The sequence below is a fragment of the Microtus pennsylvanicus genome, chromosome X (genome assembly GCF_037038515.1).
Source record: "Microtus pennsylvanicus isolate mMicPen1 chromosome X, mMicPen1.hap1, whole genome shotgun sequence".
Taxonomy (NCBI): Eukaryota; Metazoa; Chordata; class Mammalia; order Rodentia; family Cricetidae; genus Microtus; species Microtus pennsylvanicus.
Window position 1 is genome coordinate 122,192,634 of NC_134601.1, and position 27,098 is coordinate 122,219,731.

General features: G+C 43.1%; 1 protein-coding gene and 1 pseudogene across 2 annotated transcripts; both read right to left on the bottom strand.

Annotated features, from left to right (window-relative positions):
* Nucleotides 1–2,459: 2,459 nt before the first annotated feature.
* Nucleotides 2,460–3,484, bottom strand: LOC142840516 (AP-2 complex subunit mu pseudogene; annotated as a pseudogene).
* A 10,157-nt stretch (nt 3,485–13,641) lies between these two features.
* Tceanc (transcription elongation factor A N-terminal and central domain containing) lies at nt 13,642–22,437 on the bottom strand. 2 transcript variants are annotated; one of them, XM_075958097.1, is made up of 5 exons: nt 22,300–22,437; nt 20,234–20,271; nt 18,581–18,744; nt 18,374–18,492; nt 13,642–17,066 (listed from the first exon to the last, which is right to left on the bottom strand). In XM_075958097.1, the coding sequence occupies exon 5, from the start codon at nt 17,056–17,058 to the stop codon at nt 15,976–15,978; it is 1,083 nt and encodes a 360-aa protein (XP_075814212.1). In that variant the 5' UTR covers nt 17,059–17,066; nt 18,374–18,492; nt 18,581–18,744; nt 20,234–20,271; nt 22,300–22,437; the 3' UTR covers nt 13,642–15,975. The 2 variants fall into 2 exon arrangements, with proteins under 2 accessions (XP_075814212.1, XP_075814213.1); XM_075958098.1 differs by lacking the exons at nt 18,374–18,492; nt 20,234–20,271; nt 22,300–22,437 and having other exon boundaries at nt 13,648–17,066; nt 18,581–18,695.
* Between the last annotated feature and the right edge of the window lie 4,661 nt (nt 22,438–27,098).

Below are 27,098 nucleotides of genomic sequence, written 5' to 3' on the forward strand. Positions count from 1 at the left end.
GAGTCACCCTGATTAATTAAATGTTTTCCTTTACAAGAGTTGCCATGGTCATGGTGTCTCTTCACAGCAATAGAAACCCTAATTAAGACAAGCATTAAAGAGGCTGGAGAGATGGCTTGGCAGTTAAGAGCACTAGCTGCTGTTCCAGAGGATCTGGGTTCAATTCGCAGCACCTACATAGTGGTTGAAAACCATCCTTAACTCTGTTGTCCTATTCTGGCCCCTAAGGGTACCAGGCACACATGTGATACATAGGAATACATGCAGGCAAAACACCCATACACAAATAAATCTTAAAAAATAAAATAAATAGTTCAACAAGATGGCTTGGTATAAAATACTAGCAAAACTCAATTCCACATGTACAACTAACAAATGCAGAAAACACAAAAATTTGTAAAGACACCAGTTCTTTGTTTGCTTGATGTTTTTGAAATGCGGTTTCTCTATGTAGCTCTGGCTGTCCTGGAACTCCCTTTGTAAACCAGGCTGGCCTTGATACTAGAGATCTGCCTGCTTCTGCCACCCAAGTGCTAGGACTAAAGGCTTGTACCACCACTGCCCAGCAAAACACCAGTTTCAATGACAAGATTATAAAATCTTTTTTTTTTTTTTTTGGTTTTTCGAGACAGGGTTTCTCTGTGGCTTTGGAGCCTGTCCTGGAACTAGCTCTGTAGACCAGGCTGGTCTCGAACTCACAGAGATCCGCCTGCCTCTGCCTCCCGAGTGCTGGGATTAAAGGCGTGCGCCACCATCGCCCGGCAAGATTATAAAATCTTAAGACCTAAATCCAATACTAAAAAAGGTTCAGTGCCTCTGTGGACTGGATCTTGGTTGTCCAAATCATTAACCATTAAGGATACGAGTAATTATCTAAATTTAAATATAAAATCATCTTTGGTGGTGTATGTCTATAATCCCAGCAGCAAGAGGAGGATTAGTCCAAAGCCATCAGCTACATAGTGAGTATAAGGCCAGACTAGGCTATATGAGACTTTGTGTTTAAACACACACACACAGATAAACACATGACACATGCATGTGTGTGTGTGTATGTTTGTGTGTGTGTGTGTGTAGGTCAGAGGACAATCTTGGAGAGTCATTTCTCTCCTTCCACCATGAGGGTTCCAGGGATTGTATTTGGGTTGCCAGGCTTGACAGCAAGAACCTTTACCTGCAGAGGCCTTGTCTTTAAAATAAAATGCACTTAAATATAAATCAATTAAAAACTGGATAGTAAAGTGTAGTGGTGCATGCCTTTAACCCCAGCCCTTGGGAGGCAGGGACAGGCAGATCTCTGTGAGTTCGAAGCCAGCCTGATCTACATAGTGGGTTCCAGGCCAGCCAGGGCTATGTAGAAAGACTGACCTTTCAGAATTCATTTCCTTGAGCGTATCACTCTCTATTGGCTAGTGACTACTCACTTCTAAGTTAAGCTATAAACAATGTCTATCACTGTAGGAAATTCCACTGCCTGGCTCTGGACTAGAGGCTATCCCTCTAGCAGAGAAGTTCTCAATTAGAATACAACAATTCATAATATGTCTGGGGGGTGGGTGTGTGAAAGCTAGAGGTCAGGCAATAAAAATGAAGCACAGAGAACAGGCTAAGTGTGAAATCCCCCAGTGTTATGAAATTGTGTGAAAAACATATATTAGAAGTAAGTTTTTACCACATATTAAATACACAAATGTTATACCATATGGTGTCTGTATTTGGGAAGGGGAGGAAAGATGTTTAGGGGGGAAAGACTGATCCAACTTACTAAGAATTCCTAATTTTAGTCTTCACTAAATATGATGGTTTTAGTGAGCACTTCATTGCCAAAAATATATAAAACTAGAGAAAAATATCGCTATTTCCTTTTTCTCCAAGGATAGAAAGATCTTATGACTTTTATCTTAGAGATAAGAATATATTACTTTTAAAATGCCAACTTTTGCATGTGACTAGTAGAAAAAAAAACTGTAAAGGTTTATTTCTTGGTTTTGGGTTTTTATTTTTAGACAGGGCCTCATTATACAGCCCTGGCTAGCCTGGAGCTCACTATGTACACCAGGCTGGAACTAAAGGTGCTCACCATCATGCCCTCCCCAAAGTAATTTTTGACACAAAAATTTGAAGGGGTGTAATTGTAACATGCACATGTTAAAAGTACCTATGTAAATTCTCCTAAGGTACTTGAACTAAGGGTCAGTATAAGTTCCTTTGATTAGTAAAATATGGTTTACATTTTGAGTTAAACACACACCAGTCCTGTGAAAATCAGATATAAAAGGTGGTCATGTATCTTATGACTCCACTTTTTTTATTTATTTTTTCACTCTACAGTTTATTGGGATTAGAACTGGACCAAGTCACACATATACAAAACAAAGCATACTATCCCAAAGCAGAGTAGGGATTAAGGACTGGGGATCTGTTACTGGCCTTTGGGGGAGTTCTGAGGGGAGGGGTAGTCAACCTTCCCACTGCAGAGGTGTGGCCACAGGGTAGAAAGGAGAGGGAGCCACTTGGCTTTGGTCACAAAACTCAGGGCCTGGCACTAAGCCAGGACAGACAGATGGAAGAGAAGCCTCAGAAACCACCCTGCCCAGGAAGCCAGGGACTGTCGGCAGTCCCACTGTGGCGGGTTCAGACCTATACTCAGGGGCTGCTGTAAAGGAAAGGCAGCAAAGCAAGAGGGAGGAAGGACACTGACGAGTGGTCACTGGGGAAAAGGGTGGGTGGGGAGGTGGGCCACCTGCCACTAGGCAACTAGGCACCCACCACTTGGGCCAATGTATCGCACCGCTCTTGCCGGTTTCATCAACTGTGCCTTTGCCCTGCTTTTCAATGACAATCTTATCAGTCATTGCAAACTTGCACTCAGACACGCCACTCAGGTAACTCTTCATCACTACCCGGCCTGACACAGGGGCACCTAGCACCTGCCCCTGTGGGGACATAAGCAGGTTTACGCTCTGCAGAACATCTAGGAAGGCTTCATTTCGGCGATTCTTGATGCCTTCCCGCCGCCAGCCAGTCTGCCCAGTCTCTTGGCTGACGATCCGGGATTGTTCTTCTTTTGTCTGATGTCGACTCTTGATGTCCTGCTGAGTGATGGTGTTCAGTGTACCCGTCTCTGAGTTCTGTGGGTAGCCAAAGGCCAGCATCTCATCCAGCAGCTCGTATATGAGCACAAAGTTGTTCTTGATGGTTTCCTCACTGATCTTGCCAAAGTAAGCAGCCATTCCACCGCACATCTTATAGAGGAATTCGAAGACCACATTGACATTCTGCTTGGTGACTGCTGCGGACCGCTTAACACGGAAGAAGCTGGTGCAAGCGATGTTTGTGACAGGGCTGCGCACCTGCTGCCGTGCATGGATCACTTTGACCCAAAAGGCATCCACTGCATTCCTCCCTATGTCATCCCTGTAGACCCGGGAGATGAGCAACACCCCCCCCCCCCGTGATTATAGATGAATAAACCTCTAATCATGGTGGCGGCTCAGTCTCTGTGACCCATTGCTCTGAGAACAGACCTAGAGTCAACAGCCCCCAAGGACCGGCCTGGCCACTCTCTGATCGCAACATGTCTGTCCGCCCCCTGTCTGCTCGCCTCTTTTTTTTTTCAAGACAGAGTTTCTCTGTATAGCCCTGGCTGTCCTGGAACTCACCTTGTAGACCAGGCTGGCCTCATCTCAAACTCAGTGAGATTCACCTGCCTCTGCCTACCTAGTGCTGGGATTAAAGGCGTGTGTCATCACTACCCGGCTATGACTCCATTTTTTTGTGAAATGCTTAGGTTAGGCAAATTAGAACCAATATAAATAAGTCAAGATTTATAGTTAGCCAGGTGGCAGCGGCACACACCTTTAATCCCAGTACTCAGAAGGCAGGGGCATGTGGATTTCTGAGTTTGAGGCCAACCCAGTCTATATAGTGATTTTTCAGGACAGCCAGGAATACACAGAGAAACGCTGTCTTGAAAAACTGACCAGCTAGGGGGCTGGAGAGATGGCTCAGAGGTTAAGAGCATTGTCTGTTCTTCCAAAGGTCCTGAGTTCAATTCCCAGCAACCACATGGTGGCTCACAACCATCTGTAATGAGGTCTGGTGTCCTCTTCTGATCAGCAGTCATACACACAAACAGAATATTGTATACAAAATAAATAATAAAAAGAAACAAATAAAACCTCGCCAACCAACCAAACAAACAGATAAACAGACAACCATACAAAAAAGATTTATAGGTTTCCGGAACTAGTTGGGGGAGGGCAGGTAACTCGAATGACTGTTACCTGCTACCAGACTTCTTGGGAAATTAAAAGATTCAACAATCCTTTCTGGTAATTGACAACAACTTTGTGTACAGTGGTTTTAACCCACCGAACTAGATTTAAAAAACTTCACATGAACATTAAAAAAACCCATAACTTGAAAAGTAGTGTTTCGGGGGCTGGGGATGTAGCTCAGGTGAGAATGCTTACAAGGCCCATGGCACCCCGTCCTTCGCACCACCCAAAGTAGCCATGATGTCACAGGCCTGTCCTCCAAGTGCTTGAGAGGTGGCAGCAGGAGGATCAAGGTCATCCTTAGGTACGTAGTGGATATTAATGACTAACCTGAGAGACACCAGACCTGTCTCAGAAAACTAAAAAGGAAAAAGGAAATTATGTGTGCGTGCGTGTGTGTGTGTGTGTGTGTGTGTGTGTGTGTGAGAGAGAGAGAGAGAGAGAGAGAGAGAGAGAGAGAGAGAGAGAGAGAGAGAGAGAGAGATTTAGGAAGATATATTTTCAAAGAACTGCTTCTAAATTTGTTGACTTATAGCCAAGTAAAGTCTCTCATGAATACTAACAGCTAAGTTACAGGATCCTCCCACACATTCAAAAAAAAGAAAGAAAGAAAGAAAGGAAGGAAGGAAGGAAGGAAGGAAGGAAGGAAGGAAGGAAGGAAGGAAGACCACCAAACATTTTCAGTGTGATAACTTCTTCCAACAGCATTCCTCATTAAGTAATTTGCAGGGGTTTCTGGTGAGGAAAATAATGAACAAATGGCTTGTTTTGATTTGGTTTTGTTTGTTTGGTTTGGGGTTTTTTGTTTTGTTTCCAGACAATGTTTCTCTGTGTAGCCCTGGCTATCCTGGAACTAGCTCTGTAGACCAGGCTGTGCTTGAAGTCACAGAGATCCACCTTTCTCTGCCCCTCCAGTGCCGGGATTAAAGGCAGGCACCACGAGCCAGGGGCTCAGTATTCCAGGCAGGCCTTGAATTTGCTATGTACACGAGGCTGGCCACGAACTTTTGAACCTCACTGTCTAAGAGATGGTATCATTGGCATACACAACCATTTCTGGCTCAGGAATTTTCACTTCTGCTGTTCTCCATCTATTTCTGTGACAAAGCTCTTGAACACTTAGACAGTAACTATATTAGAAAGGGTAAGATTATAAAACAATTGCAAATTAATTTATATTGGTTTGGAAATATGTGACCGAAGACTATAATATGTGTGTTTACTCAAAGTTTCTACATGAAGAAGAAAAGCAAAATGTCCACCATTTTCTAAGTCTCCATTCTTTCGAATTGTTTTTGCCTGCCACCACGGCCTGGCAACACTCATTTCTTGAGTGTTTTCTGTATATTCAAAACTATTATAGGGGATAGGAATGGACTGCGAGCCAAAGAGGCAAATCTCTGAGCCACAGAGTTTACAATTAGTGAAAGAGACAGGGAATCATCAGTATTGGTGATGAAGGCATTACATTTAGATGGTGAATAAGCTCTTTGAAATCAATCAGAAAATGTAGTAGGTGATACAGGAAATGGTCGGGGAAAGCAAAAGGTGGCAACACTCATTGAGCTAGGACTTGTGAGAGGTAAGTCAACTCATTAGAATTCTGGAATAAGAGCATTCCAAGCCAAAGCAACAGCTAGTGCAAAGGTCCTGTGGTAGGTGTGTGCCTGGCACAGTCGAAGAGCAGCAAGGAGGCCAGTCTGACTGGTTCTAGTCCATAGCAAAGTATATGGGAGTGGTGGTGGTGATTTAGTTAGCAAGGTGCTATAGATGGTTGTTGGCTCTAAAAACCAAACTTGGGTCTTCTAGAAGAGCAGCAACTATTTTCCTTATTTGAGAGACGGAGTCTCACTCTGTAGTCCTGGCTGTCCTGGAACTCACTCTGTACACCTAGTTGGATCAAACTCACAGAGATCCTCCTGCCTCTGCCTCCTGAGATTAAAGGCATGCGGCACTATGCCTCGCTTCAGCAAGAGATTGCTGAGCCATCTCTCCAGCTCCATATTAAACTTGGGCTTCTCGATATATATTTGAAGTATAATCAATAAAATGGAATTTTCCTATTGATTAGCAAACTATTGTGAAAGAAAGCAAGGAGCCAATGTGGGCTCCTTATCAGAGTTTTCAGTTCAAGTAACACGAGGCAGCCAGGGAGAAGCAGGAGTTAGAAGACAGGAAGGTGGATTTTAAACATGTTAGGATGGTTATTACATATTAGTGTGTAAAACTTTAAGACAATTCTGAGGCCATTACTGAGCCCTCAGTCTTAGTACCTTAGTGCCCCCCCTCTGGGAATCTAACAGCTATACAGGCATGTACTGAATATCACCCTATGTCCTTGTGGATATTCTCCAAATAGAGCCCCATTCCTAGAATTGGGACAAGATAACCCACAGATGTCCACAGATGTTTCGACTCTGTCCCTGGAAAGGGGTCAGAATGACCCCCATCTGACAACTGCTCTCCAGCCCTGGCTCAGACCACTTGTTATTAAAAGCCCCCTGAATAAGCCAATCCTACTAGTTGGAAAACAACCCCCGAGTTTCCCCCCCCCCCTTGTTTCTATGGATTTTTGCTTTAAAAAATGGCTTGTAACAGGCATCCGGGGTCCTTGGCATTGAATGCTATTGAATGTTAAGTGACCCTACCGTGGCAGAATTAAAATCCTCTTGCTATTACATCAACTGAGGTGTGAGAGTATATTCTTGGGGTGACTCGTCCTCAGTAATTGGACTCCAGGGTTCAACAAGTGGAGAGTTCTCAAGTCGGCCTTTAGATTTATGGGTCTGGGATTAAGTGGGGAGATGCAGGCCTGGGAAAGAGTGGTAAGTCCTAAGAGTTCTAGAAGCCAGGGAATTAGATAAGATCACCAAAGGATGGTTAGACAGATATGAGATAGCAGGCTCAAGATGTGGGGCATTCCACTGCTGAAAGGTCAGGAAAGCAAACAACTGGCTGAGCTGGAGTAACTTAGGGAAGGGAAAAACAGAAGAGCAACCTGCTCCAGCCATGAGGAAAACTATTCAACAAAAGGAAGTAAAAAATTGCGGGTGTTGGTCCAGGGCCGGTACCTCATTTCAGCACTCAGGAGGCTGAGTTTGGGGGAGTTACATGAATTTGAAGCTACACAGTAAGTTTCAGGTCAACCTCTGTACTGAATAAGAGATCCCTAACACACACACACACACACACACACACACACACACACACACACACACACACACACCATTCATACATACATAGAGACATTTGAAAATACATATGTACATACATGAAAACTATCAAATGCTAATGATCGGTTTCAAGGCTAAGAATTGTCCCTTGACGTCATGGAGGGTGGAGGCTGTTGGTGACTTAGGCACATGGAAAGAATATTGTCAGCTAAGAACCTCCATTCAAAGGGGGGGGCACATTCCTTGTCTGTTGCTGCGGACAGGCAGCCTCTCACGGAGTGAATCCATACAGGCACAACTGAGCACTCGGTAGGTCTGGGATGGAGCCTGAGCCTCTCTGTATTTCTTTCCAGCTACCCCAGGGTCCACAGTGTGAGAGCTTCACTGTGGTGGCCTGCGTCTGCAGTGTTAGGTGACAAGGTTCTTTGGTGAACATAGATCTAACCAGGAACATAGAATGCCAATGGATTGCGTTGGTTCTAAAGGATTTTCTACTTTTCCAGGGCTTATCCTGGTGTGCAGAGGCCTGGTGTGGTAGCACACTCCTTTTTATCCCGGCACTCAGGAGGCAGAGGCAGCTGGATCTATGTGAGTTCGAGGCCAGCCTGGTCTACAGAGTGAGTTCTAAGACAGTCAGAGCTACATAATAGAGAGATCTTTTCTCAAAAGTGTCTGGGGCGGGGGTGGATCCTCCACTAGGCCTGTGAATCTGGGTGCAAGCAAGAGGGTCTTCCATGCAGAAACTAAATGCCAGGGCCCAGGGAACTAACTATCCTGGCAGCTTCAGAGGTGCTGGGAAACTTGGTGTTTACCTGGCAGAGGTCTGGCTGTGATGGCCCTTCAAAGCCCCCTTTGAGGAAGACTGTCGTTATTTCTCCTCTGGCATGTATGGAAAATTGGGACTCTGAAGGCTCAGAAATATCCGACAGAAGTTCCACTTTCCTCTCAGCTAATCAGGTGTTTTGTTACCAGCTTTGTTGAAACAGAGTTCATTCATCGAAAGCATGCAAGTCAATAATGACCGGCCCTATTCATAGAGGTGCGTGTCCATCTCCACAATCTAGTTTGTTTTTTCAGGTTTTGAGCTAATTAAATGCATTCATCTTTGGTACTGGCGATTGAACCCATGAGCATGCAATTCACAAAGGCCCCAAACCACAAAATTGTATAACTTAATGGCGTACCATGTGATGTTTCCATATTTGTATTAAGTGATGAAATCAGGTTAGAATTATGTATTTTATTAAGCATTACGTTTTTTGAATAAAAGCATTCAAAATCCTTTCTGTAACTTAAATATTTAAAACGTTTATTAATGTATTCGTTGTGTACGCGCATGAGCTCCACAGCAGTGCGTGCAGGTCAGAGGACAGCTTGCTGGATCACTTCTTTCTCTCTTCTTTATGGGCTCCAGGGATAGAACCCATGTTGTCAGCTTGCTTCGCAGCAAGCACTTCTACCTGCTGAACCACCTCATTGGAGCTAACACACTGCCAATGCAACAACTCAGTGGGTTCTGAATTTGTCTATTTATTTGCTGATGTTGCAGATTGAACGAATGTAGGACCTCATGTAAGCTAGTAGCTCTACCACTCAGCTATGTCTCCAGCCAGTAACTTTGTTTTTTTTTGAGGAAGGACTCCTGGCTTGAACTTGATAAGTAGCTGAGGATGACCTTGAACTTCTTATCCTCAGCTTCCACCTTTGAAAGGCTTGGATTCCAGGTGGGTGGCACCATGCCATGTTAATGTGTTGCTGAGGATTGGACACAGAGCCTCGTGTATGCTAGGTAAGAATACTACCAACAGAGCTACATCCTCAGTCTTCTTGTGGCTTTTCAAGGTAGTGCACAGTTGCTATCTGTAGTCACCCACAAGGAAATGGAAAACCAGACTTCTTTTTCTTGAAATACTTTAATACTAATACAATTTTAGGGCTTTAATACTAGGTTTTTCTTTTTTGGTAAAGATTTATTTATTATGTATACAGTTTGTTTGCATGCATGCCTGCATGCTACAAGAAGGCATCAGATCTCATTATAGATGGTTGTGAGCCACCGTGTGGTTGCTGGGAATTGAACTCAAGACTTCTGGAAGAACAGCCAGTGCTCTTAACCTCTGAGCCATCTCTCCAGCCTTTTTTTCTTTCTTTCTTTTTTTTTTTTTTTTTTTTTTGATTTTCGAGACAGGGTTTCTCCATAGCTTTTGGTTCCTGTCCTGGAACTAGCTTTTGTAGACCAGGCTGGCCTCGAACTCACAGAGATCCGCCTGCCTCTCTGCCTCCCAAGTGCTGGGATTAAAGGCGTGCGCCACCACCGCCCGGCTTGTTTTTGTTTTTGTTTTTTTGAGACAGGTTCTCTCTATGTAGCCCTCCCTATCCTGGAACCCACTACATAGACCAGGCTGGCCCGGAAAGCACAGAAATCCACCTAGCCTTTGCCTCCTGAGTGCTGCGATTAAAAGCCTGTGCACACCAGGCCATCACACATTTTTATTACTTCTGAAACGTCGTGTGTCACTTCTATCTCATTTTAAAATATGTTCCCTCAAGATATACAGAAACTTCCTGCTTAACCCTTTGTGAGGAGTCTGCTGTGAGCAAAAAGTCCATCTACTGAATGGAAACAATACTGCAGAAAGAGACATTTCTGCCTGAAAAGATGCTAAAACTAAGACAAGCCTACCCAGTGGCCTCATGAATAGCAAGACACAGCCCACTTAAATTGCGGGATCAATCCTTTGCTGTTAGACATGAGTGGATACAGACTCCAGCTTTCTTCCACTGAGCTGTGCCTGTCCAATATGAGTTATGGCCAATGCAGATTGGATAAATGCCATACTGTGCTCATATTGTGGCCAAGGAAGGAAACTGAAACCACTTTTGTAGTTTTGGATCCTCCACCATTTAAGGCAATGGTTCTCAACCTGTGGGTCTTGACCCCTTTGGGGGATCGAGTGGCCTTTTCACAGGGGTTGCCTAAGACCACTGGAAACAGATATTTTCATTATGATTTGTAACTGTGCAAAATTACAGTTATGAAGTAGCAACAGAAATAATTTTATGGTTAGGCGTCATCATAGCATGAGGAACTGTATTAAAGTGTCACAGCATCAGGAAACTTGAGAACCACCGATTTAAGGAGAGGCACAGTAGGTGGAGTCCAGTCAGATGACTCAGGGCCTCATGGGTACTCTTGGAGATTTCTTAAATTTTTGTTTCAATCCACAAAGGCAAATTTGGTGAATTATGATGCCATTTGGCATCTTTTATAAGCAGCTGCATCTATGTTTACATCATTTCAGAAGTGGTTATATTTTGAAGATAAAACATGGTTTCTAAATGAATATTTCAATTTGCTTCTTACTTTGGTAACTCTTCCATGCCTATTTTAGATTTTCAGAAATGTGTCATTATTTGAAAAGGATTAACAGGGCTAGGGATGTGGTTCAGTCAGTAGAGCATTTGCCTAGAATGCACAAAGCCCTGGGTTCCATCTTCAGTACCCCATAAAACCAGGCATGATGGTATATGCCTGTAATCCTAGCACTGGGAAGGTGGGAACAAGAGGATCAAAAGCTCAAGGTCATCTTTGGTTATGGTTGCTTAGTGTGGTCAAACCCAGCCTGGTCTACATGAGAAGCTGTCCCAAATAGTAATAGTGATGATGATGACAATGACAAGAACCTTGAACTGATTCTCATATTCAGGTTTCATTTTATTTTTTTTTCAAGACAGGGTGTCTCTGTGTAGCCCTGACTATCCTGAACTTGCTTTGTAGACCAGTTTTGAACTCAGGGATCCACTTGCTTCTGCCTCCCTAGGGCTGGGATTAAAGGTATGCACCACCACTGCCCAGCTCATTTTCATTTTTATTTTATTTTATATTTATTTATTTATTATATATACAGTGTTCTGCTTGCATGTATACTTGCAGACCAGAAGAAGGCACCAGATCTCATAACAGATGGTTGTGAGCCACCATGTGGTTGCTGGGAATTGAACTCAGGACCTCTGGAAGAGCAGTCAGCGCTCTTAACCTCTGAGCCATCTCTCCAGCCCTCATTTTCATTTTTAAAGAAGGCAAGAATATACATCCAGCCGGGCGGTGGTGGCGCACGCCTTTAATCCCAGCACTTGGGAGGCAGAGGCAGGCGGATCTCTGTGAGTTCGAGACCAGCCTGATCTACAAGAGCTAGTTCCAGGACAGGCTCCAAAAAACCACAGAGAAACCCTGTCTCGAAAAAAAATATGAACTTTGAGGCCAGCCTCAGCTACCTTGTATTCTGTTTTAATTTTTAACTTTTTATTCTAAAATCACTTACTTTTCAAAATAGCAGATGGCCACATGATGTCACAAAAAAGGATTCAAGGAGGTTCCTGTGTGTCAGAAGAGTTAGTGCCTGGCAAGGCAAAATGTGTAATCCTTCCAACACCAAGTTTCTGGCAGTGTGTGGTAGCATCTTTGGCCACCTCACTTTAAATATGAATAGGATTACATGAGGTTGCCATTGGTTCGTCCATCTGATTGTGGCACTCTTCTGAGACTAAAAAGTTACTGCTTACAACCTGGGTGCTTACAATAAGTACCTCTGAGAGACATAAAAAAACTGGGGCAAAATATTTTACATTTACTGGGCATTATAAAAACAAAGCAATTTGACCTAAAAGAAGAAGGTCCAGACCCTTTGAGCAAAGGCAATGGAGTACTGCCAGCCACAAGCTTCCTGCCTGGCACTTAGAAATGGTATCTGGGAATGAAAGAAGGCTCTCATCACAGGAAATACCCAGGGAAGAGACAGAGCCACAATTGTACTCAGTTCTTCACGTTAAAAAAGTATGGACAAAGGAGACTGATTCGGAAAAACCCATGGAGAAAACCTTCCCACATTCAGGTATTAAAATGGATGTTTTCACCCTATGTAGTTACCATGGAGACTGGGGCACAAGCTGACATTTTGCACTGTTATTTGACTATTGGCCACAGGGAGGAAATTTTTGATTGGACATATTTTATAAAACAGTCATTTGCAAAATTGCTAAGGGTTTCATCAACTATCAGGATTCAGACAAGCCATTCTATACTTTATTTACAAAAATTTATGCACATTCGAGTTTTGTCTGCATGTACATCTTTGTGAGGGTGCCAGATTCCCTGGAACTGGAGTTATAGAGTTATGAGCTGCCATGTGGGTACTGGGAATTGAACCCAGGTCCTCTGGAAGAGCAGCCAGTGGTCTTAACTGCTGAGCCCTCTCTTCAGCCCTTTCTATACATTTAACCATTGTCAATGGCCACTTAACCGATATTCCCACATCCATCCTTGTTTCTCTCATCACTCAACAAAGCAGCTACAATCATCTTCCTAAAAGACACTCAGATTCCATGACTACAAATTGCCTAGCTTTAGTGGTTTTTTTTTTAAACACAAACCACCCTACTCCCCCTAAAGTCCTCATTGTTATCGTGACCTACAACGAAACTATGAACTCTTGGCTCTTTCACACTGTCTCTCATTCACATAAGCTGTTCCTTATAATCAGGTACCTTCCCATCTTGGCATTTTCAGAGTCACTCTTTGTTCCTGTAAGGGTAATTTTAAATTAGAACCTACCCTACCAGCAACTGTAAAGAAACTCCTCTTTCACACCATTAATCAATTCCAGCACTCAGGAGGCAGAGACAGGCAGATCTCTGTGAGTTCAAGGCTAGCCTGGTCTACAGAGCTAGGACTACAAAGGCTACACAAAGAAGCCCTGTTTCAAACAAACAAACAAACAAATAAACAAACCCCTCCCTCCATCTCCCTTTCTCTCTCTGGGACAAGACAGAGTGTAAAAGAATTATCTATACTCAGAAAATGTAACTGTCGCCGGGCGGTGGTGGCGCACGCCTTTAATCCCAGCACTTGGGAGGCAGAGGCAGGCGGATCTCTGTGAGTTCGAGACCAGCCTGGTCTACAAGAGCTAGTTCCAGGACAGGCTCCAAAATCACAGAGAAACCCTGTCTCGAAAAAAAACCAAAAAAAAAATAAATAAATAAATAAAAAGAAAATGTAACTGTCTCGCTGACCAAAAGAATAAAACCAACAGCACCATTTCCCTAGTTGCAAAACTAACTGACAAAGCTTATGGGAAGTGAGGAAGACTGCACACATTAAAAAAAATCTTGGAGAATAAGAGATTTTTTTTCCATTTCAAGTGCTTTTATTTTGGTAAATGTAGGTTATAAAATCTCAGTATATAATACTCATACATAGATACATAGAAAACCCAAATACCAATACTGACTTGAACAAATTAAGCATGGTTTTCATGCGCTGTGTGTAGTCTTGCACAACCAACATTTAGGTTTTAAGGTCATTCCAAGTCACATGAAACCACACTTTGTGAAACTTTTGAGTTTTTTATGACTCTATAAGTTTCTGTTTAAAGTACTAACACATTGCATTATGATGAACAGTCCTGGAATGCAAAATGGAGAAAATACAACAAAATGTAACTCAGACTTGACAGTCTCAAGTTGTTTTCTTCAAAATATATGAAACAAAAATGTCTGCTAGTTTTATGCATCCATTGGGAAACTGTCATAAGGAGGTAAAAAATATACCTAAAGAAAAGCCTACAGATTCCAATGAAGGAATACTGGGTATTTAGAGGACAGTAACTGAAGAAAACATGTGAACGTACATGGAGCTAAGAAATAAACTCTTTATTATGATAAAATCAATAAATGGTTTACACCCCAAATTACAGCACTCCAGAAGTTAAGGCTAGCCAGTCTGAGTTTCAATCTAGCTTAGGCTACAGGTTGGTACCAGTCTTATAAAAACAGAAACTACTCACTCATGTCTGGCAAACAACAAAAGATAAAATGGTTATCTAGGCACTTGGTAAACTGAAAAAGGAGTGCATATTTAAGCTTCTGTGTGGATGCATAAATTTTTTACATGTTAAAAAATCAAAACCCCAAATAACATTCTATCATTTTTAAGGAAGAAAATTAGCCATAATCATACAAATGGCTTGCTGTATTTAAGCATATAAATCAGTAAACACTGTTTAGAAAGGCCTTAGAGGAATGATTTCCTCTTCAGTTAGTAGGTAAATAAATGTTGATAAATTCAAAGGTTGAGGGAGTGAACTTCCTCTGACAACTAGTGCCATTTTCATATAAGCAGGATTTTAACACACATGACTTTGAAGACATGAAGATTCCTAACATCAAGAAACTAGTTATCATAAAGACTTTATGAAGAGCTCACACAAAGAAAAAAATAAATGCACAGCTCATTTAAGTGCAAAAGCAAGCTCTAAGTCAGATTCTAACTTACAGTGCAACTTGTCATAGGTTAAGAGAGACATGTAAAAATGAGAAAATTAAGGACAAAAGAATAAAACTCTAATCATGTAAACTTAGAGGGTCCAAACACTATTTGCTTAGCGCCCATTTCCAGGAGTAGATTTTTTGTAAAGTCGGTATCAAGTCATTCTCAGACTGTGAATACTTTAGTTTTGACAGTGTTTCTCTACATAACCCTAGGCTGGCTTCAACCACGGGTTTCTGCCTTAGCATTCGCAGTGCTAAGATTACAAACTTGAATCACCACAGTGCCTTTTTAATATTTTTTGAGACAGGGACTTTAAAATCTAAACTACCCCTGAGCTCATTTAAATCCTCCTGCCTCATCCTCCCTAGCATTTGGATTACAGCCATCACACTTGCGTCATAAGGAAACTGAAAAATATGAGGCAGACTACCTATAGTTATGTAACCTGGTTAAGTCACTGAGGCTCTGTGGGCCTCTCTCCTCATCTGTAATATCTCCAGAATAACATTCATTTCTTCAGAACTATAGAAAGGTTCAAATGAGACTATTTATATGTAGTTCTCAACTCTAACTGCAACTTAAACTGAGAAATAACCAGAGCAATGTTGATGCCTGGGTCCCATGCCATAGGTTCAGACTGAATTATTCTAGGCTTGACCCTTGGCACCTGTATACTTTTAATGCTCTCCAGTAAACTCCAATGTATAGTCACTCCTGAGAGCCACAGGCCTGTAGCTATATCAGTGCTTCTCAAGGTATCTCAGAGGATGATCTGGGGATTCTGCCAAGATGCAGATCAGGAGTCAAAGGAGTATAGGGTCAGAGTCTGTCCCTCTAACATGTTCTTAGGCCATGTGGTACTACATTGCTACTCTATAAATGGCCACAAAGTACAGAGTGATAGTCTTCTACTCTTCCAAAACAACTTTTAGCAACAATGACCTTAACTTTGGCAAACAACTCTGGTTCCTTGTTCCGAGAACTGGAGTAGAACAGTATACCCAGCCAGGTGTGACAGCGTACACTTAAAATTCCAGCACTCAAGAGACCGAGGCCAGCTTTGGCTACATAGTGAGCTCTTTCACAAACCAAAATCCCAGACAAAAAAATAACGGTAAGATTCTATAAAAAAATGAGCACAAAAGGGTCATGTTATACATGTAAAACATATGACCCTGAAGGGATTATATACAAATTACAAGCACACCCAGTTGTTATGGTACCACTGTTCCCCACATTCATTACAAATGACATAGGTCATTTGTTCATCTGGGTTTGAATTCTGCACCCAAACTGGAAGGAAAAGTGTTCCTCTGGCAATTACAGTGACCTTGCAGTTGTATTTCTCACAGCGCTTGCACTTTATTTTATCTGTCTGTGTGCCGTCAACTGTGTGGGGAAGGTGATGTTCCTGAATACTGGCTTCTGTGTAGAAAGCTCTCAACTGCTTCAGTTCCTCATTTGCCATGTCCAGGACAGTCATTTCAGCAAATTCTCTTGTAGACATGGTTCCAAACAGCAGACTTTGTTGTAAATGAGAGTTCCTGGGGTTGTTCAAATTGGCAACTTTGCTTCGAATACAAGTTTTGTATTTTTTGATGTTGCTTGAATAAAGGGTAAAAATGTGCTCTTCAATTTCTCTTGCAAATCTCTGCCACAAATGAGTTTTCATGTCATTTGTGGAAAAACTAGCTAATGCTGTGTAAAGAAGCTCTACGCATTTAGATCTAAGAGACACTAGGGGATCTTGTAACACACTTGAGCTCTTGCTAGTAGATTCAGGGTCAACATCCCCCAAATATTCTTCATTAATTTCCATTTGAGTGATGCTACTTTCAGACTCAACTGCTGCAGCGTGCTTTTTTTCAGCATCTTGGGATGCCAGCCTAGAGAGAGAACTGCAGAGACCTGCTATCTCATCATAGCTAAAGCCTGATGCCCCATCCTGGCTCACCTCCTGAGAAACTGCTGCATGTTTTTCTTCATTAACATTAGGAGGGAGTAATTTAAGGCTTTCCTTTGTTTTGAGGTGTGTACTCTTATAGAAAGTTCTCCACTTCGCCAGCAGACACTTGGCCTTCCTTTTCAAAGCCCTGGAGGGGCAGTTTTTGAGGACTCTGTATACAGCTCTGACTAACTCTGTTTCCTGGAGATGTTCCTTAGACACATATATCATTTCAAGTTCAGTCAGATGTTTGCCAATATCCTCAAAATACCTTTTAGCCACCAGCTGCTCAATCAGGGAAGCCTTGGCAATGATACGTTTTTTGTCAGACATCTTCACAGCTGCAAAGAAAAAAAGATGGTTCAATCTTTTTAAGTTTGCCTTTACTAGTTGCAGCTCTTGGAGTGTGAACTAGCACTTCTGCCAGTTATCCATGTGATGTTTTCTGAAAGAGTAATGTGATATAAATGGGTGTGGCAGATTAGATAATACAGCAATGTGAACTAGTCAACTTTCAAGACTTCTATTCTCAATAGCAGAAGGGAAAAAATGACTGCAAAGTTTCAGCAGAACATTCAAAGACTTGATAGAATATCAGCTAAACTTTTCCACCTCTACTGTACAAGATATTGTACATCAGTATCTTTCTAGATTAAGATTATTCAGGAACCTAGCATGTGTACACCTGCAATCCCAGCACTTGGGATGGAGACTAAAAGAACACGAGTTTAACACAATATTTAGATACAGAGAAAATTTGAGGTTAGCCTGGAATGCATGAGAACCCTGTCTCAAAAAAAAAAATCAGTTCATCTTGGGTGGAATCTGATAATCATTGGGAATAAAGTCATGCTCATGTAAGCAACCATAAGACAATGCTGAGCAAACACTGGGATATTTTCTCCTCATATTCAGTTATGAGACCGATATACCTAATGCCTTTATAATCTTTGTACTGATATTTTTCTGAATATAAAGAAGGAAATGGGGATACTAATGTTGGAACCAATGCAAATAAACAGATAATACAGGTTGGGAAGCAGGTCTGGTGAACTCTGAAAGTCAGCAGGATACAATGTGCTGACATTTGAGCTGTTGGAAAAACAGAGTCACATCCAGATGACCCACTTATTCTTTATTTGGAAATACTTTTAAATTTAGAGAAAAGTTGTGAAAAATAAGAATACCGGTATTTCCTTTATGCAAATTCACATGCCATATAAATGTAGTTGTAAAATTCCCCTATTGTGGGGTCTTTTTTTAAGTTTGAAGAAAATTATTTTCTTTTTTTATAATTTTACATGTATGGGTATTTTGCCCGCTTGCAAGTATATCTGTGTACCTGGTATCAGTGGAGGACTTGGGCATTTGTTCAGTTCTCCAGCCAATTCTGATTTAAACCACACACAAGAACTGACCCCTCTAACCCACTTCACCAACAGGCTGCCATTAGTTCCAAAAAGAGTTGTAGTCTTGCTCCTGGACTGAATACACAGAACCTCTCTAACTTCAGACTTTGTTAGGTAAGTCCTATTATATAAGAACCCATTTAAAACACTGCGGTGTACAATTCAAATTAGAACCTTTTATGATTGTAATGTAGTAAATGTCGAAATGCATACAATTCCTGATATTCTCGAATACTTACCTCTTAACAGTAGGAGGCAATGAACATTTACTGAGCAAGTCTACGACGCTATTCACGCTCAGGTTACCTCAATTTGCACAATAAGTCTGGGAGGTAAATTTCATCTAACAACAGAAAATCTGTGAAAAACACAAAATCACTACAGTGTTCTCATGTTTACCATATTTAAGAACATTTTTTTCTACAGTTCCCACAAAGAAGTAGTACCTCTTTTATTCCCTTGACCACAGCTTCCGAAGAGTTTACGAGATTCTTTCTTCTGTTAAACAAGTGACAAAGCGTCCAGGATGCTTCCTCTCTTTTCAGCGTGTGAGCTTCAATTCTAGTCACTATATAGCAACTTGCTTGTACTCATGTACTGTATGTAAGTCCTGGAAGACAAAGTCCACCTCAATTCCTGTTCTTTAATAAAATCATTCAAAAATTTTCTATCATAAAACTAGAAAGGGGATAATGAGAAGAGGGCAGGGGAAATGAGGGTAAGGGAATCCATCAGAGGGGGAAGAGAACATGGAGAGGTAGTGGGTGATGGAGATAAATTAGAATAAAATATAGTAACTTCTACAAATAAAAATGCCATAGAAAACCTATTCTGAGCTGGGTGGTGGTGGTGCACACCTTTAATCTCAGCACTTGGGAGGCAGAGGCAGGTGATCTCTCTGAGTTCGAGGCCAGCCTGGTCTACAGTGGGAGTTTTAGGAAGGCCAAGGCTATAGAGAAACCCTGTCTCGAAAAACCAAATCAAACCAAAACCAAAACAAACAACTCCCCCAAGACCACAAACCAAACCAAACCAAACCAAACCAAACCAAACCAAACCAAACCAAACCAACCAAACAACAACAACAACAACAAAAAAAAAAACCCTACCATTCTATATGGTAACAAAAAATTTTAAAATCCTAGATTTAAAAAGCCATTAAAAATGGTGTCCACTGTGGGCTAATCAGGTAGGTCTTAGCAATCTCTTGGATATGGATGCTGAAAAAAGTCTAGTTCCTGGAAGTGAGGGAGTATTAACAAGCTGACTAAGTTTACTGATCATCCTGTACCTCTTCAAAATGGGGTGACTCTGCCACCTTGGATTAGTATTCAAATTAAATGAGATAGTCCCTTTTTCTGGAACGCCCCAGACAGGGTTTCTGTGTGTAGCACTTCTGGCTGTCCTGGAGCTAGCTCTGTAGACCAGGCTGGCCTTGAACTAACAGAGATCCACCAGCCTCTGCCTCCCTAGTGTGAGATTAAAGGTGTGGGCTACCACTGCATGATTTAAATGAAACAGTTTTAATGACGGGCTTAATCTTTATAAAGGGACTGACAATGATATGAATTTACAATAGAAAGTTTAAAAATTTGCTGGGGGTTGGCAAGAAGGCTCAGTGAGTAAAAGTTCTTACCACCAAGCCTGACCATGTGTGTTCAATCCCTAGAACACAGCAGAAGAAGAGAAATGACAAGTTGTCCTCTGACTTCTACATGGACAACATGATACATATACATTCACACACAATAAAGGTAATTTTAAAATAAGTAATTTTTCCAGGCATACTGGAACACACATTCCTAGCATTCAGGAGGCTAAGACAGGAGGGTTGTCAATTCCAGACAGCATGAGTTTATAGTGAGATAAAAACCATTTTTTATAAATCTTTTTATTATGTATACAATATTCTGCCTGCATGTATGCTTGGATGCCAGAAAACGGCACCAGATCTCATTACAGATGGTTGTGAGCCACCATGAGATTGCTGGAAATTGAACTGAGGACCTCTGGAAGAACAGCCAATGTTCTTAACCTCTGAGCCATCTCTTCAGCCCCCCCTAAAAACCAGTTTTTAAAAGATTTAATATGTACCATACCAGATGTTGTTCCAGGACAGGAGGTCAGCAAATACTGTCTGTAAAAGGACAGATAGGAAACACTTTAGACTTCTGGCACGGGGACTTTTCAACTCAGCTACTTTTGTAGAAAGCACAACAGACAGCAAATACTGAATGGAGCTGGAGTAATGGCTAAGCAGTTGAGTGTGTACGGCTCTTGCAGAGGACCCGAGTTCAGTTTCCAGCACCTACGTGTGATGACTCACGACTGCTTTTGTAACCCCGGCTTCTGGAAAATCTGATGCCTCTGGTTCCCAGTGGCACTGGCCCTCATGTGCACACACCCACACATCTATCTACATACAGTAAATATAATACAATACACGGCTGGGACTGGGGAGAGGGCTCAGTAGGTAAACTGCTTGCTGTGCCATGGGGACCTGGGTCTGGATCCCCACATCCACATAAAAAGCTAGGCTCATGGTGCACGCCTGCAATTCTAGCAATGGGAAGGGAGAGATACGTGACTCTTTGGAGTTCACTGGCCAGTCTAGTGGAACTGGTGACTTTCAGGTTCAGAGACAGCCTATCTCAAAATCTCAAAAACCAAGTGGGAGGGACAGTAATTGAGAAAGACATCTAAATTGAACTCTGGCTTCCAGGCAAGCATGGGGGAAAGGGAGGAATGGTAGTGCTGAAGATGAGGCTAAGTTTGTAGAGTGCTTACCTAGCAAGCACAGGGGCCAGAGTTTGCCCCTCAGCATGACATAAAGCCCTAAAGCCCGTGTGGTGACTCACAAGAGACCCTGTTTCAAAGCAGAAAATGGGCAGTGTGTATTTGGCACAGGACATTGTTAATGCCTTTCTTAGAGCAATCCTGTTCCACAGAAAGATTTCAAGTCACAAAAACAATTTTTCAAATCGGATAACAATCGTGTTAGAAAACTGATGGAATTAATTATAATTTTACTTGGCCCAGTATATCTAAAATATTTTTTCCTTTAGAGAAATGGGATGCTAGGGACCAAACCTGTCTTGTGCACACTAAAATGTGCTCTACCACTGAGCTACACCCAGGTCACACCCCAATACTGTCCTTTCAAAATCTGATATCAACAGGTGTTTTAATTTTTGTGTGTTAATAATTTTCAAAAACTCTGATGTGCTTTACATTTATAACACATTCTAATTCAGATCAAATTTCTTGTCAGTTGGAGTTCAGTCCCAGAACATATGATTCAAGTATAATGCTTATACATTTTTACTGTTAACGCTTGAGTATGTGTATACACATATATACATACAAATATAAAGCCGGGCGGTGGCGGCGCACACCTTTAATCCCAGCACTAGGGAGGCAGAGACAGGCGGATCTCTGTGAGTTCGAGGCCAGCCTGGTCTACAAGAGCTAGTTCCAGGACAGGAACCAAAAGCTATGGAGAAACCCTGTCTCGAAAAAAAATATATATATATGTATGTATGTATGTATGTGTATATATATGTGTGTGTGTGTGCATGCGCGGACATATATAAGCTTTTACAGTAAGAGTAGGGTCCTAGAATGTGTTGCCTGGATGTAATTACACGCTTGGAAGTATGGAATTATTATGGGATGGGCGTACACACATCTGCACTAAAATAGCCTAAACGCGAAGAAAAAACGCCAGGAATGCTCACAGTGAAAATTTCCAGAAGCTTAGGGAACAAACCAGCAGTAACCCATCCTTTAAGTCTTTAAATCTCTCTCAAGAGCGACAGAGAAAATCGAACCTTCTAGCACTAGGTTAAACCTAACAGTCGAGCTTTCCAGAAAGGCCTTGGCCCTGAGGGAACAGGAGAACGGGGGGGGGGGGGGGGGGGGGAGTCGCCGGCAGGGGCGTTGCTACGTTTTACCGTTTTACGCAGCCGCAGCCGCAGCCGCCTAAGGATCCAGGGCAAGGGAGAGCGAGAGGACCAGGCCGGCCCAGAGACTCCGGTGGGTGGGGTTGAATACTAAACAAAGCCTGAAGAAATCCACCCCCGGGGGACGTCCCTGAGACCTAAGGACGAGTAATGGCGTCCGAGCGACCTTAGCTACCTAGCTAAAAGGGAGGAGGGAATTCAACCTTAGAGCCGCCCGGGCAGAGGGCGCGCCGGAGCGCCTCTGCGAGCGGGGATGGGCTTCCACTGGAAACCGGAGTTAGCCCTTCAGCGGGGGGCCGAGCTAACGGAAAAGGCGGTAGGCCAGTCACCAAAAACCGCGCTCGCCGCCCTAACGTCCTCAGCGCCGCAGGAAGTGCAGGAGCCGCCTCCGGAGGGAACTTCCGGGTCTCGGGGCCGGATGACGTAACTCCCACCAGCCCTAAACATTCCCGCGCGGGAACGCGGGCTTGGAACCCGCCGCTGACGCGCCTGGGAAATAGCGCATGCGCAGAGCGATCCGGAGCGGTGGGGGGCGGGCTCCTAGCTGTGCCCCGAGGGAGGGGCTGAGGCCCGTAGTGAAGCTAACCCAGCTGCCGTTTTTCCAGTGGCAAAGTTTGCTGACAGTCCCTCCAACTTATTCTCTTTACTTTCCGTCAAAACAGTAAAACAGACGAACAAAACAAAAGCAGGTGGACCGTGGTGATGGACGCCAGTAGGCAAATGCTGAAAAATAAAAACTGGGACAGGAGGATCTCGAGTTCGAAGCCAGCCTGAGTCAAGCTCTTTAAAAAGGCTGAATGCGATACTCGCCTCCCTGAATAAATAAAAATAAAAACCCCCACCAGAACAATAAAATAAATTATGAGTGGCGACCGGTAATAATAAGCATTTTTTTAAAAGACTAACTCATCAATAGAAAATAAAAATGGTTGAACGTGGTGGCCTATAATACAAGCACTCCAGAGGGCCTAGCACAAAATGGAGTTTGTTTTGTTCCTTCATTAGGAGACTGTCCACAAGTTCAGGACTAGCCAGGGTTACATAGTGAAACCCTCTCTAAATAAATAAAAGGCAGCAATTAGTCTAACAAGCATTGCTCTGTTGCTTGCATCAGATGAATGAACGAAAGTAATAAACATTCATTAGTCATGAGCATCCTGAATTCACCTGTGCATACTGTTAGCCTGCAAGGATTCATTCAAACTAGTGGTGATGGAACTAGAGAATGTGGCGGTCTCCTTTGTCAACCTCCAATTCCAAAACACTTTGGGGGAAAGATTTCTGGAAGCAAACTCTCCTGTTCTGTGCACTGGGTACCTTCAGAAAGCAGGGTGCTTCTGTGATGAATGGAATAGATTTAACCTTAGGAGAGAGAGGGCAAGCGACTCATGCTGGTCAGGATAGGGGATGCCTGATTAGTTTTGCTTTGGATTATGTTAATATCAGGGTATGATTACAAAAGAATCTTGGTTTTGGTTTGGTTTAATACAGAATCTCGCTCTGTAGTCTAGCCTGGCTTAGAACTCACTATGTGGTCAAGGTTGGCCTCAAACTCAGGATAATCCTCTTGCTCTCCAAGTGCTGAGACTATGACGGTATGCCACTCTACCCAGTCTAGAAGTCTTGGTTTTTGCTATGGTCCGTTACTCTCAGAAAATAGCCCCATTTGATGTGAAGCTCTCAGAAATTATTTGTGTTCGACAAAACATCAATGTCTTGACTGTTGTTTTTGAAAGACCCTACAGACCCCCTCCTCAAAACCCGCAGCTAGCATGCTCCCGGGTGAACGTCCTGTTTGCTTTAAAAAAAATTCTCCGGATCAGCAGCCAGCCTGCTCTCATAAGAACATTCCATGTGCTTGAGAGAGCAGGATGTCTATGAGATAGGAAGACTGCAAGGCAGGATGTCAATAAGATAGGACATTAACAAAGCAGGTTGACTGCAAAACAGGATATCTATGAGATAGGAACAGGATGACTATTGCCAAACATCCATGCTGAGAGAGGAAACCATTCATGCCCCCGCCTCATTCCGGTCGACCGATAACCACGCTTTTGCTTCTGTAAACTTGCTTTTTGCTCTTCCCTATAAAAAGACCTCCCCCCAGTCTGCAGGCGTGCAAGTCCTCCGAAAGACTTGCTGCCCACAGGTACCTGTGTTTACTCAATAAACCTCTTGCTAATTGCATCCTGTGGTCTGGACTCCGAGTGTCCTTGTTCTGGGGACTTCATTGGAGGAAAAGGTCCTCTCTGAGGGTCTTTCAGTTTTGACACACCTGGGAAAAGGGAGTTTCCGTTGAAGAACTGTCAGATTGGCCTGTGTATGCATCTATGGGGTCTTTTCTCGGTTTCAATTGCTGTAGGAAGACTCAGCCCATGGGGGGGGGCAGTATTAGCCTTAGGCCTGGGCTGTGTGTGAATGGGAGCTGATGTGAGCATGGGAGCAAGCCAGTAAGCAGCATTTCTCCACAGTTTCTGCTTCAAGTTCCTGCCCTGACTTCCTTCAACCATGGACTGTAACCTACAAGATGAAATAAATCCTTTCCTCCCCAAATTGGATTTGGCCATTTAAGGAAAACTATCTGTGTCCAGCTCAGGGTTCCTGGGACAAAGTTCTGAGCAGTTTATTTACCCCAGAGGGACAGAGGGCAGGGATAAGGGACAAAGACAAGAGATAAGGACAAGGAAGAAGGGGAAGGGAACAAGGGAAAGGGGCAAGGGTATTTGTCCCAGAGGACAAAGGACTGCCTCTGGACAGAGAGGAGACGGATGTGGCATGTGGCACATAGGCAAAAGGCAGTTTATAAAGGTGAAGGGGGAAACCCCTGTTAGGATGAGATATTTAATTTTAAGTGTGCGTGTTAATTAGGTGAGCCATAGGGGGCTTTTGGTTGCTGGACTTCATAGCTGGACAAGGAAGTAACCAAATAAGGAAATAGACCTTTGTGGCCAGCTTTAGGAGTGTAGTCTCTTTGTAAATTGGGAAGAAGGGCAAAGCCTGCCAGGACCATGCTCAACATGCTCAAGCTGGCCAGAGACCCTTCAGTCTTTGTGTCCATCACAGCAACAGAAACCAAAGTCGGATGTAAGCCAATCAGATTTTTGCTGAAGATCTGACAGCATGGGCTTGTAGGCAGAGGTGGGTAGTGTAGAATGGGGAACTGGGCCAAGCACTGAGGGCGATTGGATATCAAGGGGCAGAGGCTGTGGGTCAATTCAAGTATCAGGACTGCTTAAGGCCTAGGAGACGTTTTAGGAGCCTGACTTTGAGTCTGGTTTACAAAGAATCGTTATCACTCTTTTACTGGTGAAGGAGGTTCAATCCCCAGTAGAGCATTAAAACCCCAAACCATACAGTTCTATTAAACTATTAAAAACTGGCCGGGCGGTGGTGGCGCACGCCTTTAATCCCAGCACTCGGGAGGCAGAGGCAGGCGGATCTCTGTGAGTTCGAGACCAGCCTGGTCTACAGAGCTAGTTCCAGGACATGCTCCAAAGCCACAGAGAAACCCTGTCTCGAAAAACCAAAAAAAAAAAAAACCTATTAAAAACTTCCCTGAAGAATTAGTGTAAACCTAAAAGTTAGTTCAAAACCTGCCAGTAGCACCTTCAGGGACATTATAACCAACTTCTTATGGCCCTGCTATACTGAGGAGAAAAAAGGCATTACTCAAAAATGTAAAAAACAAAGCCAGATATAACCCAGACTCTCCTCTGCTGTGAAGGGGAAAAAAAACCCCTCAAAACTAAAACACAGTATATCACCTACAATGCCAGCTATAATTACCAGGAAGAGCTGCCATGGTCACTACAGTTGCCACCTGGGGCTATTATGTGTTTAGATACAACTTAAAAGTCAGTTCCTCAGTTATGCTGCCCCGATGCTAAGTTCTCGGCTACTATAGCTAATAGGTACTGTGATGTATATATAGCACAAATAGACAACAGGTCCATCACTGCAGAAAGATTTGCTGGACAGTCCTGGCTTGGCTCATCTGGAATGACTCTTGAGATAGGGATTCTCTGAGTAGCTCTGACTGTTCTAGAACTCGCTCTGTAGACCAGGGTGGCCTCGAACTCACAGAGCTCTGCCTGCTTTTGCCTCCTGAGTGCTGGGATTAAAGGTGTGTGCCACCACTGCCTGGGAGGGCTTTGGCGTTTTTATTTGAAGGTTTATTTATTTTGATTTTCTGCATATCAGTGTTTTGCCTGGTTGTGGATTTGTATTTACGTGAGTAGTTGGTACCCACAGAGGGCATCAGTCCCAGATTCCCTGGAACTGGAGTTGCAGATGGCTGGGCATTGAAACTGAACCCTCTGCAAGAGCTGCAAGTGCTCTCAAGCAAGCAAGCCGTCTCTCCAGCCCTGGGTCTTTGTTTAAAGAATCATCTTTCAGCTGTTTCAATACTCTGAGATTCTCTTGGATAAATTTGATTCCGTGCCGTGGAAATTCCTTTTCAATTCAAATCAGGTCTCTGAGTGGCAACGTTGATTTCCTGAGCTCTCATAGACAGCCCCTTCCTGTAAATTCCCAAGGAACGGAGGCAACGATCCTTCCTAGGGCCTCTCCAGAGGCTAGTGTTACTTATTACTCAGGGAAAGGCTGCAGATGTTGTCCATGGAAGGAAGTCAGAATAACGGCATCTTTGGGGGGTTCTAAGGTGGTGACTGACATTCATTTCCTGATTAAACACTAGGGCCAGGCTTTGAGCTTAGTTGGGGATATTTGTAAAGGTCAGAGAACATAAAGGATTGGATTTTTTTTTAAAAGAGCTATTCCCTTCAAATCTCAAGAGCTGCAGAATAGCAGGAAAAGGCAACGAGTAGAGAAACACAAACTTCATGATTAGCTGCTGCAACAGATACCTCAGACATACAGAGGTCAAAGGACACAGAAACAGTGACTCTTCCAGGAAAGTTACTTTTCTGCAAGATCAGACCGTGGCTAGCTGGTGAGCCAGGCAGAAGCAGGTGGATCTGAGAGTCCAAGGATAACCTGGTCT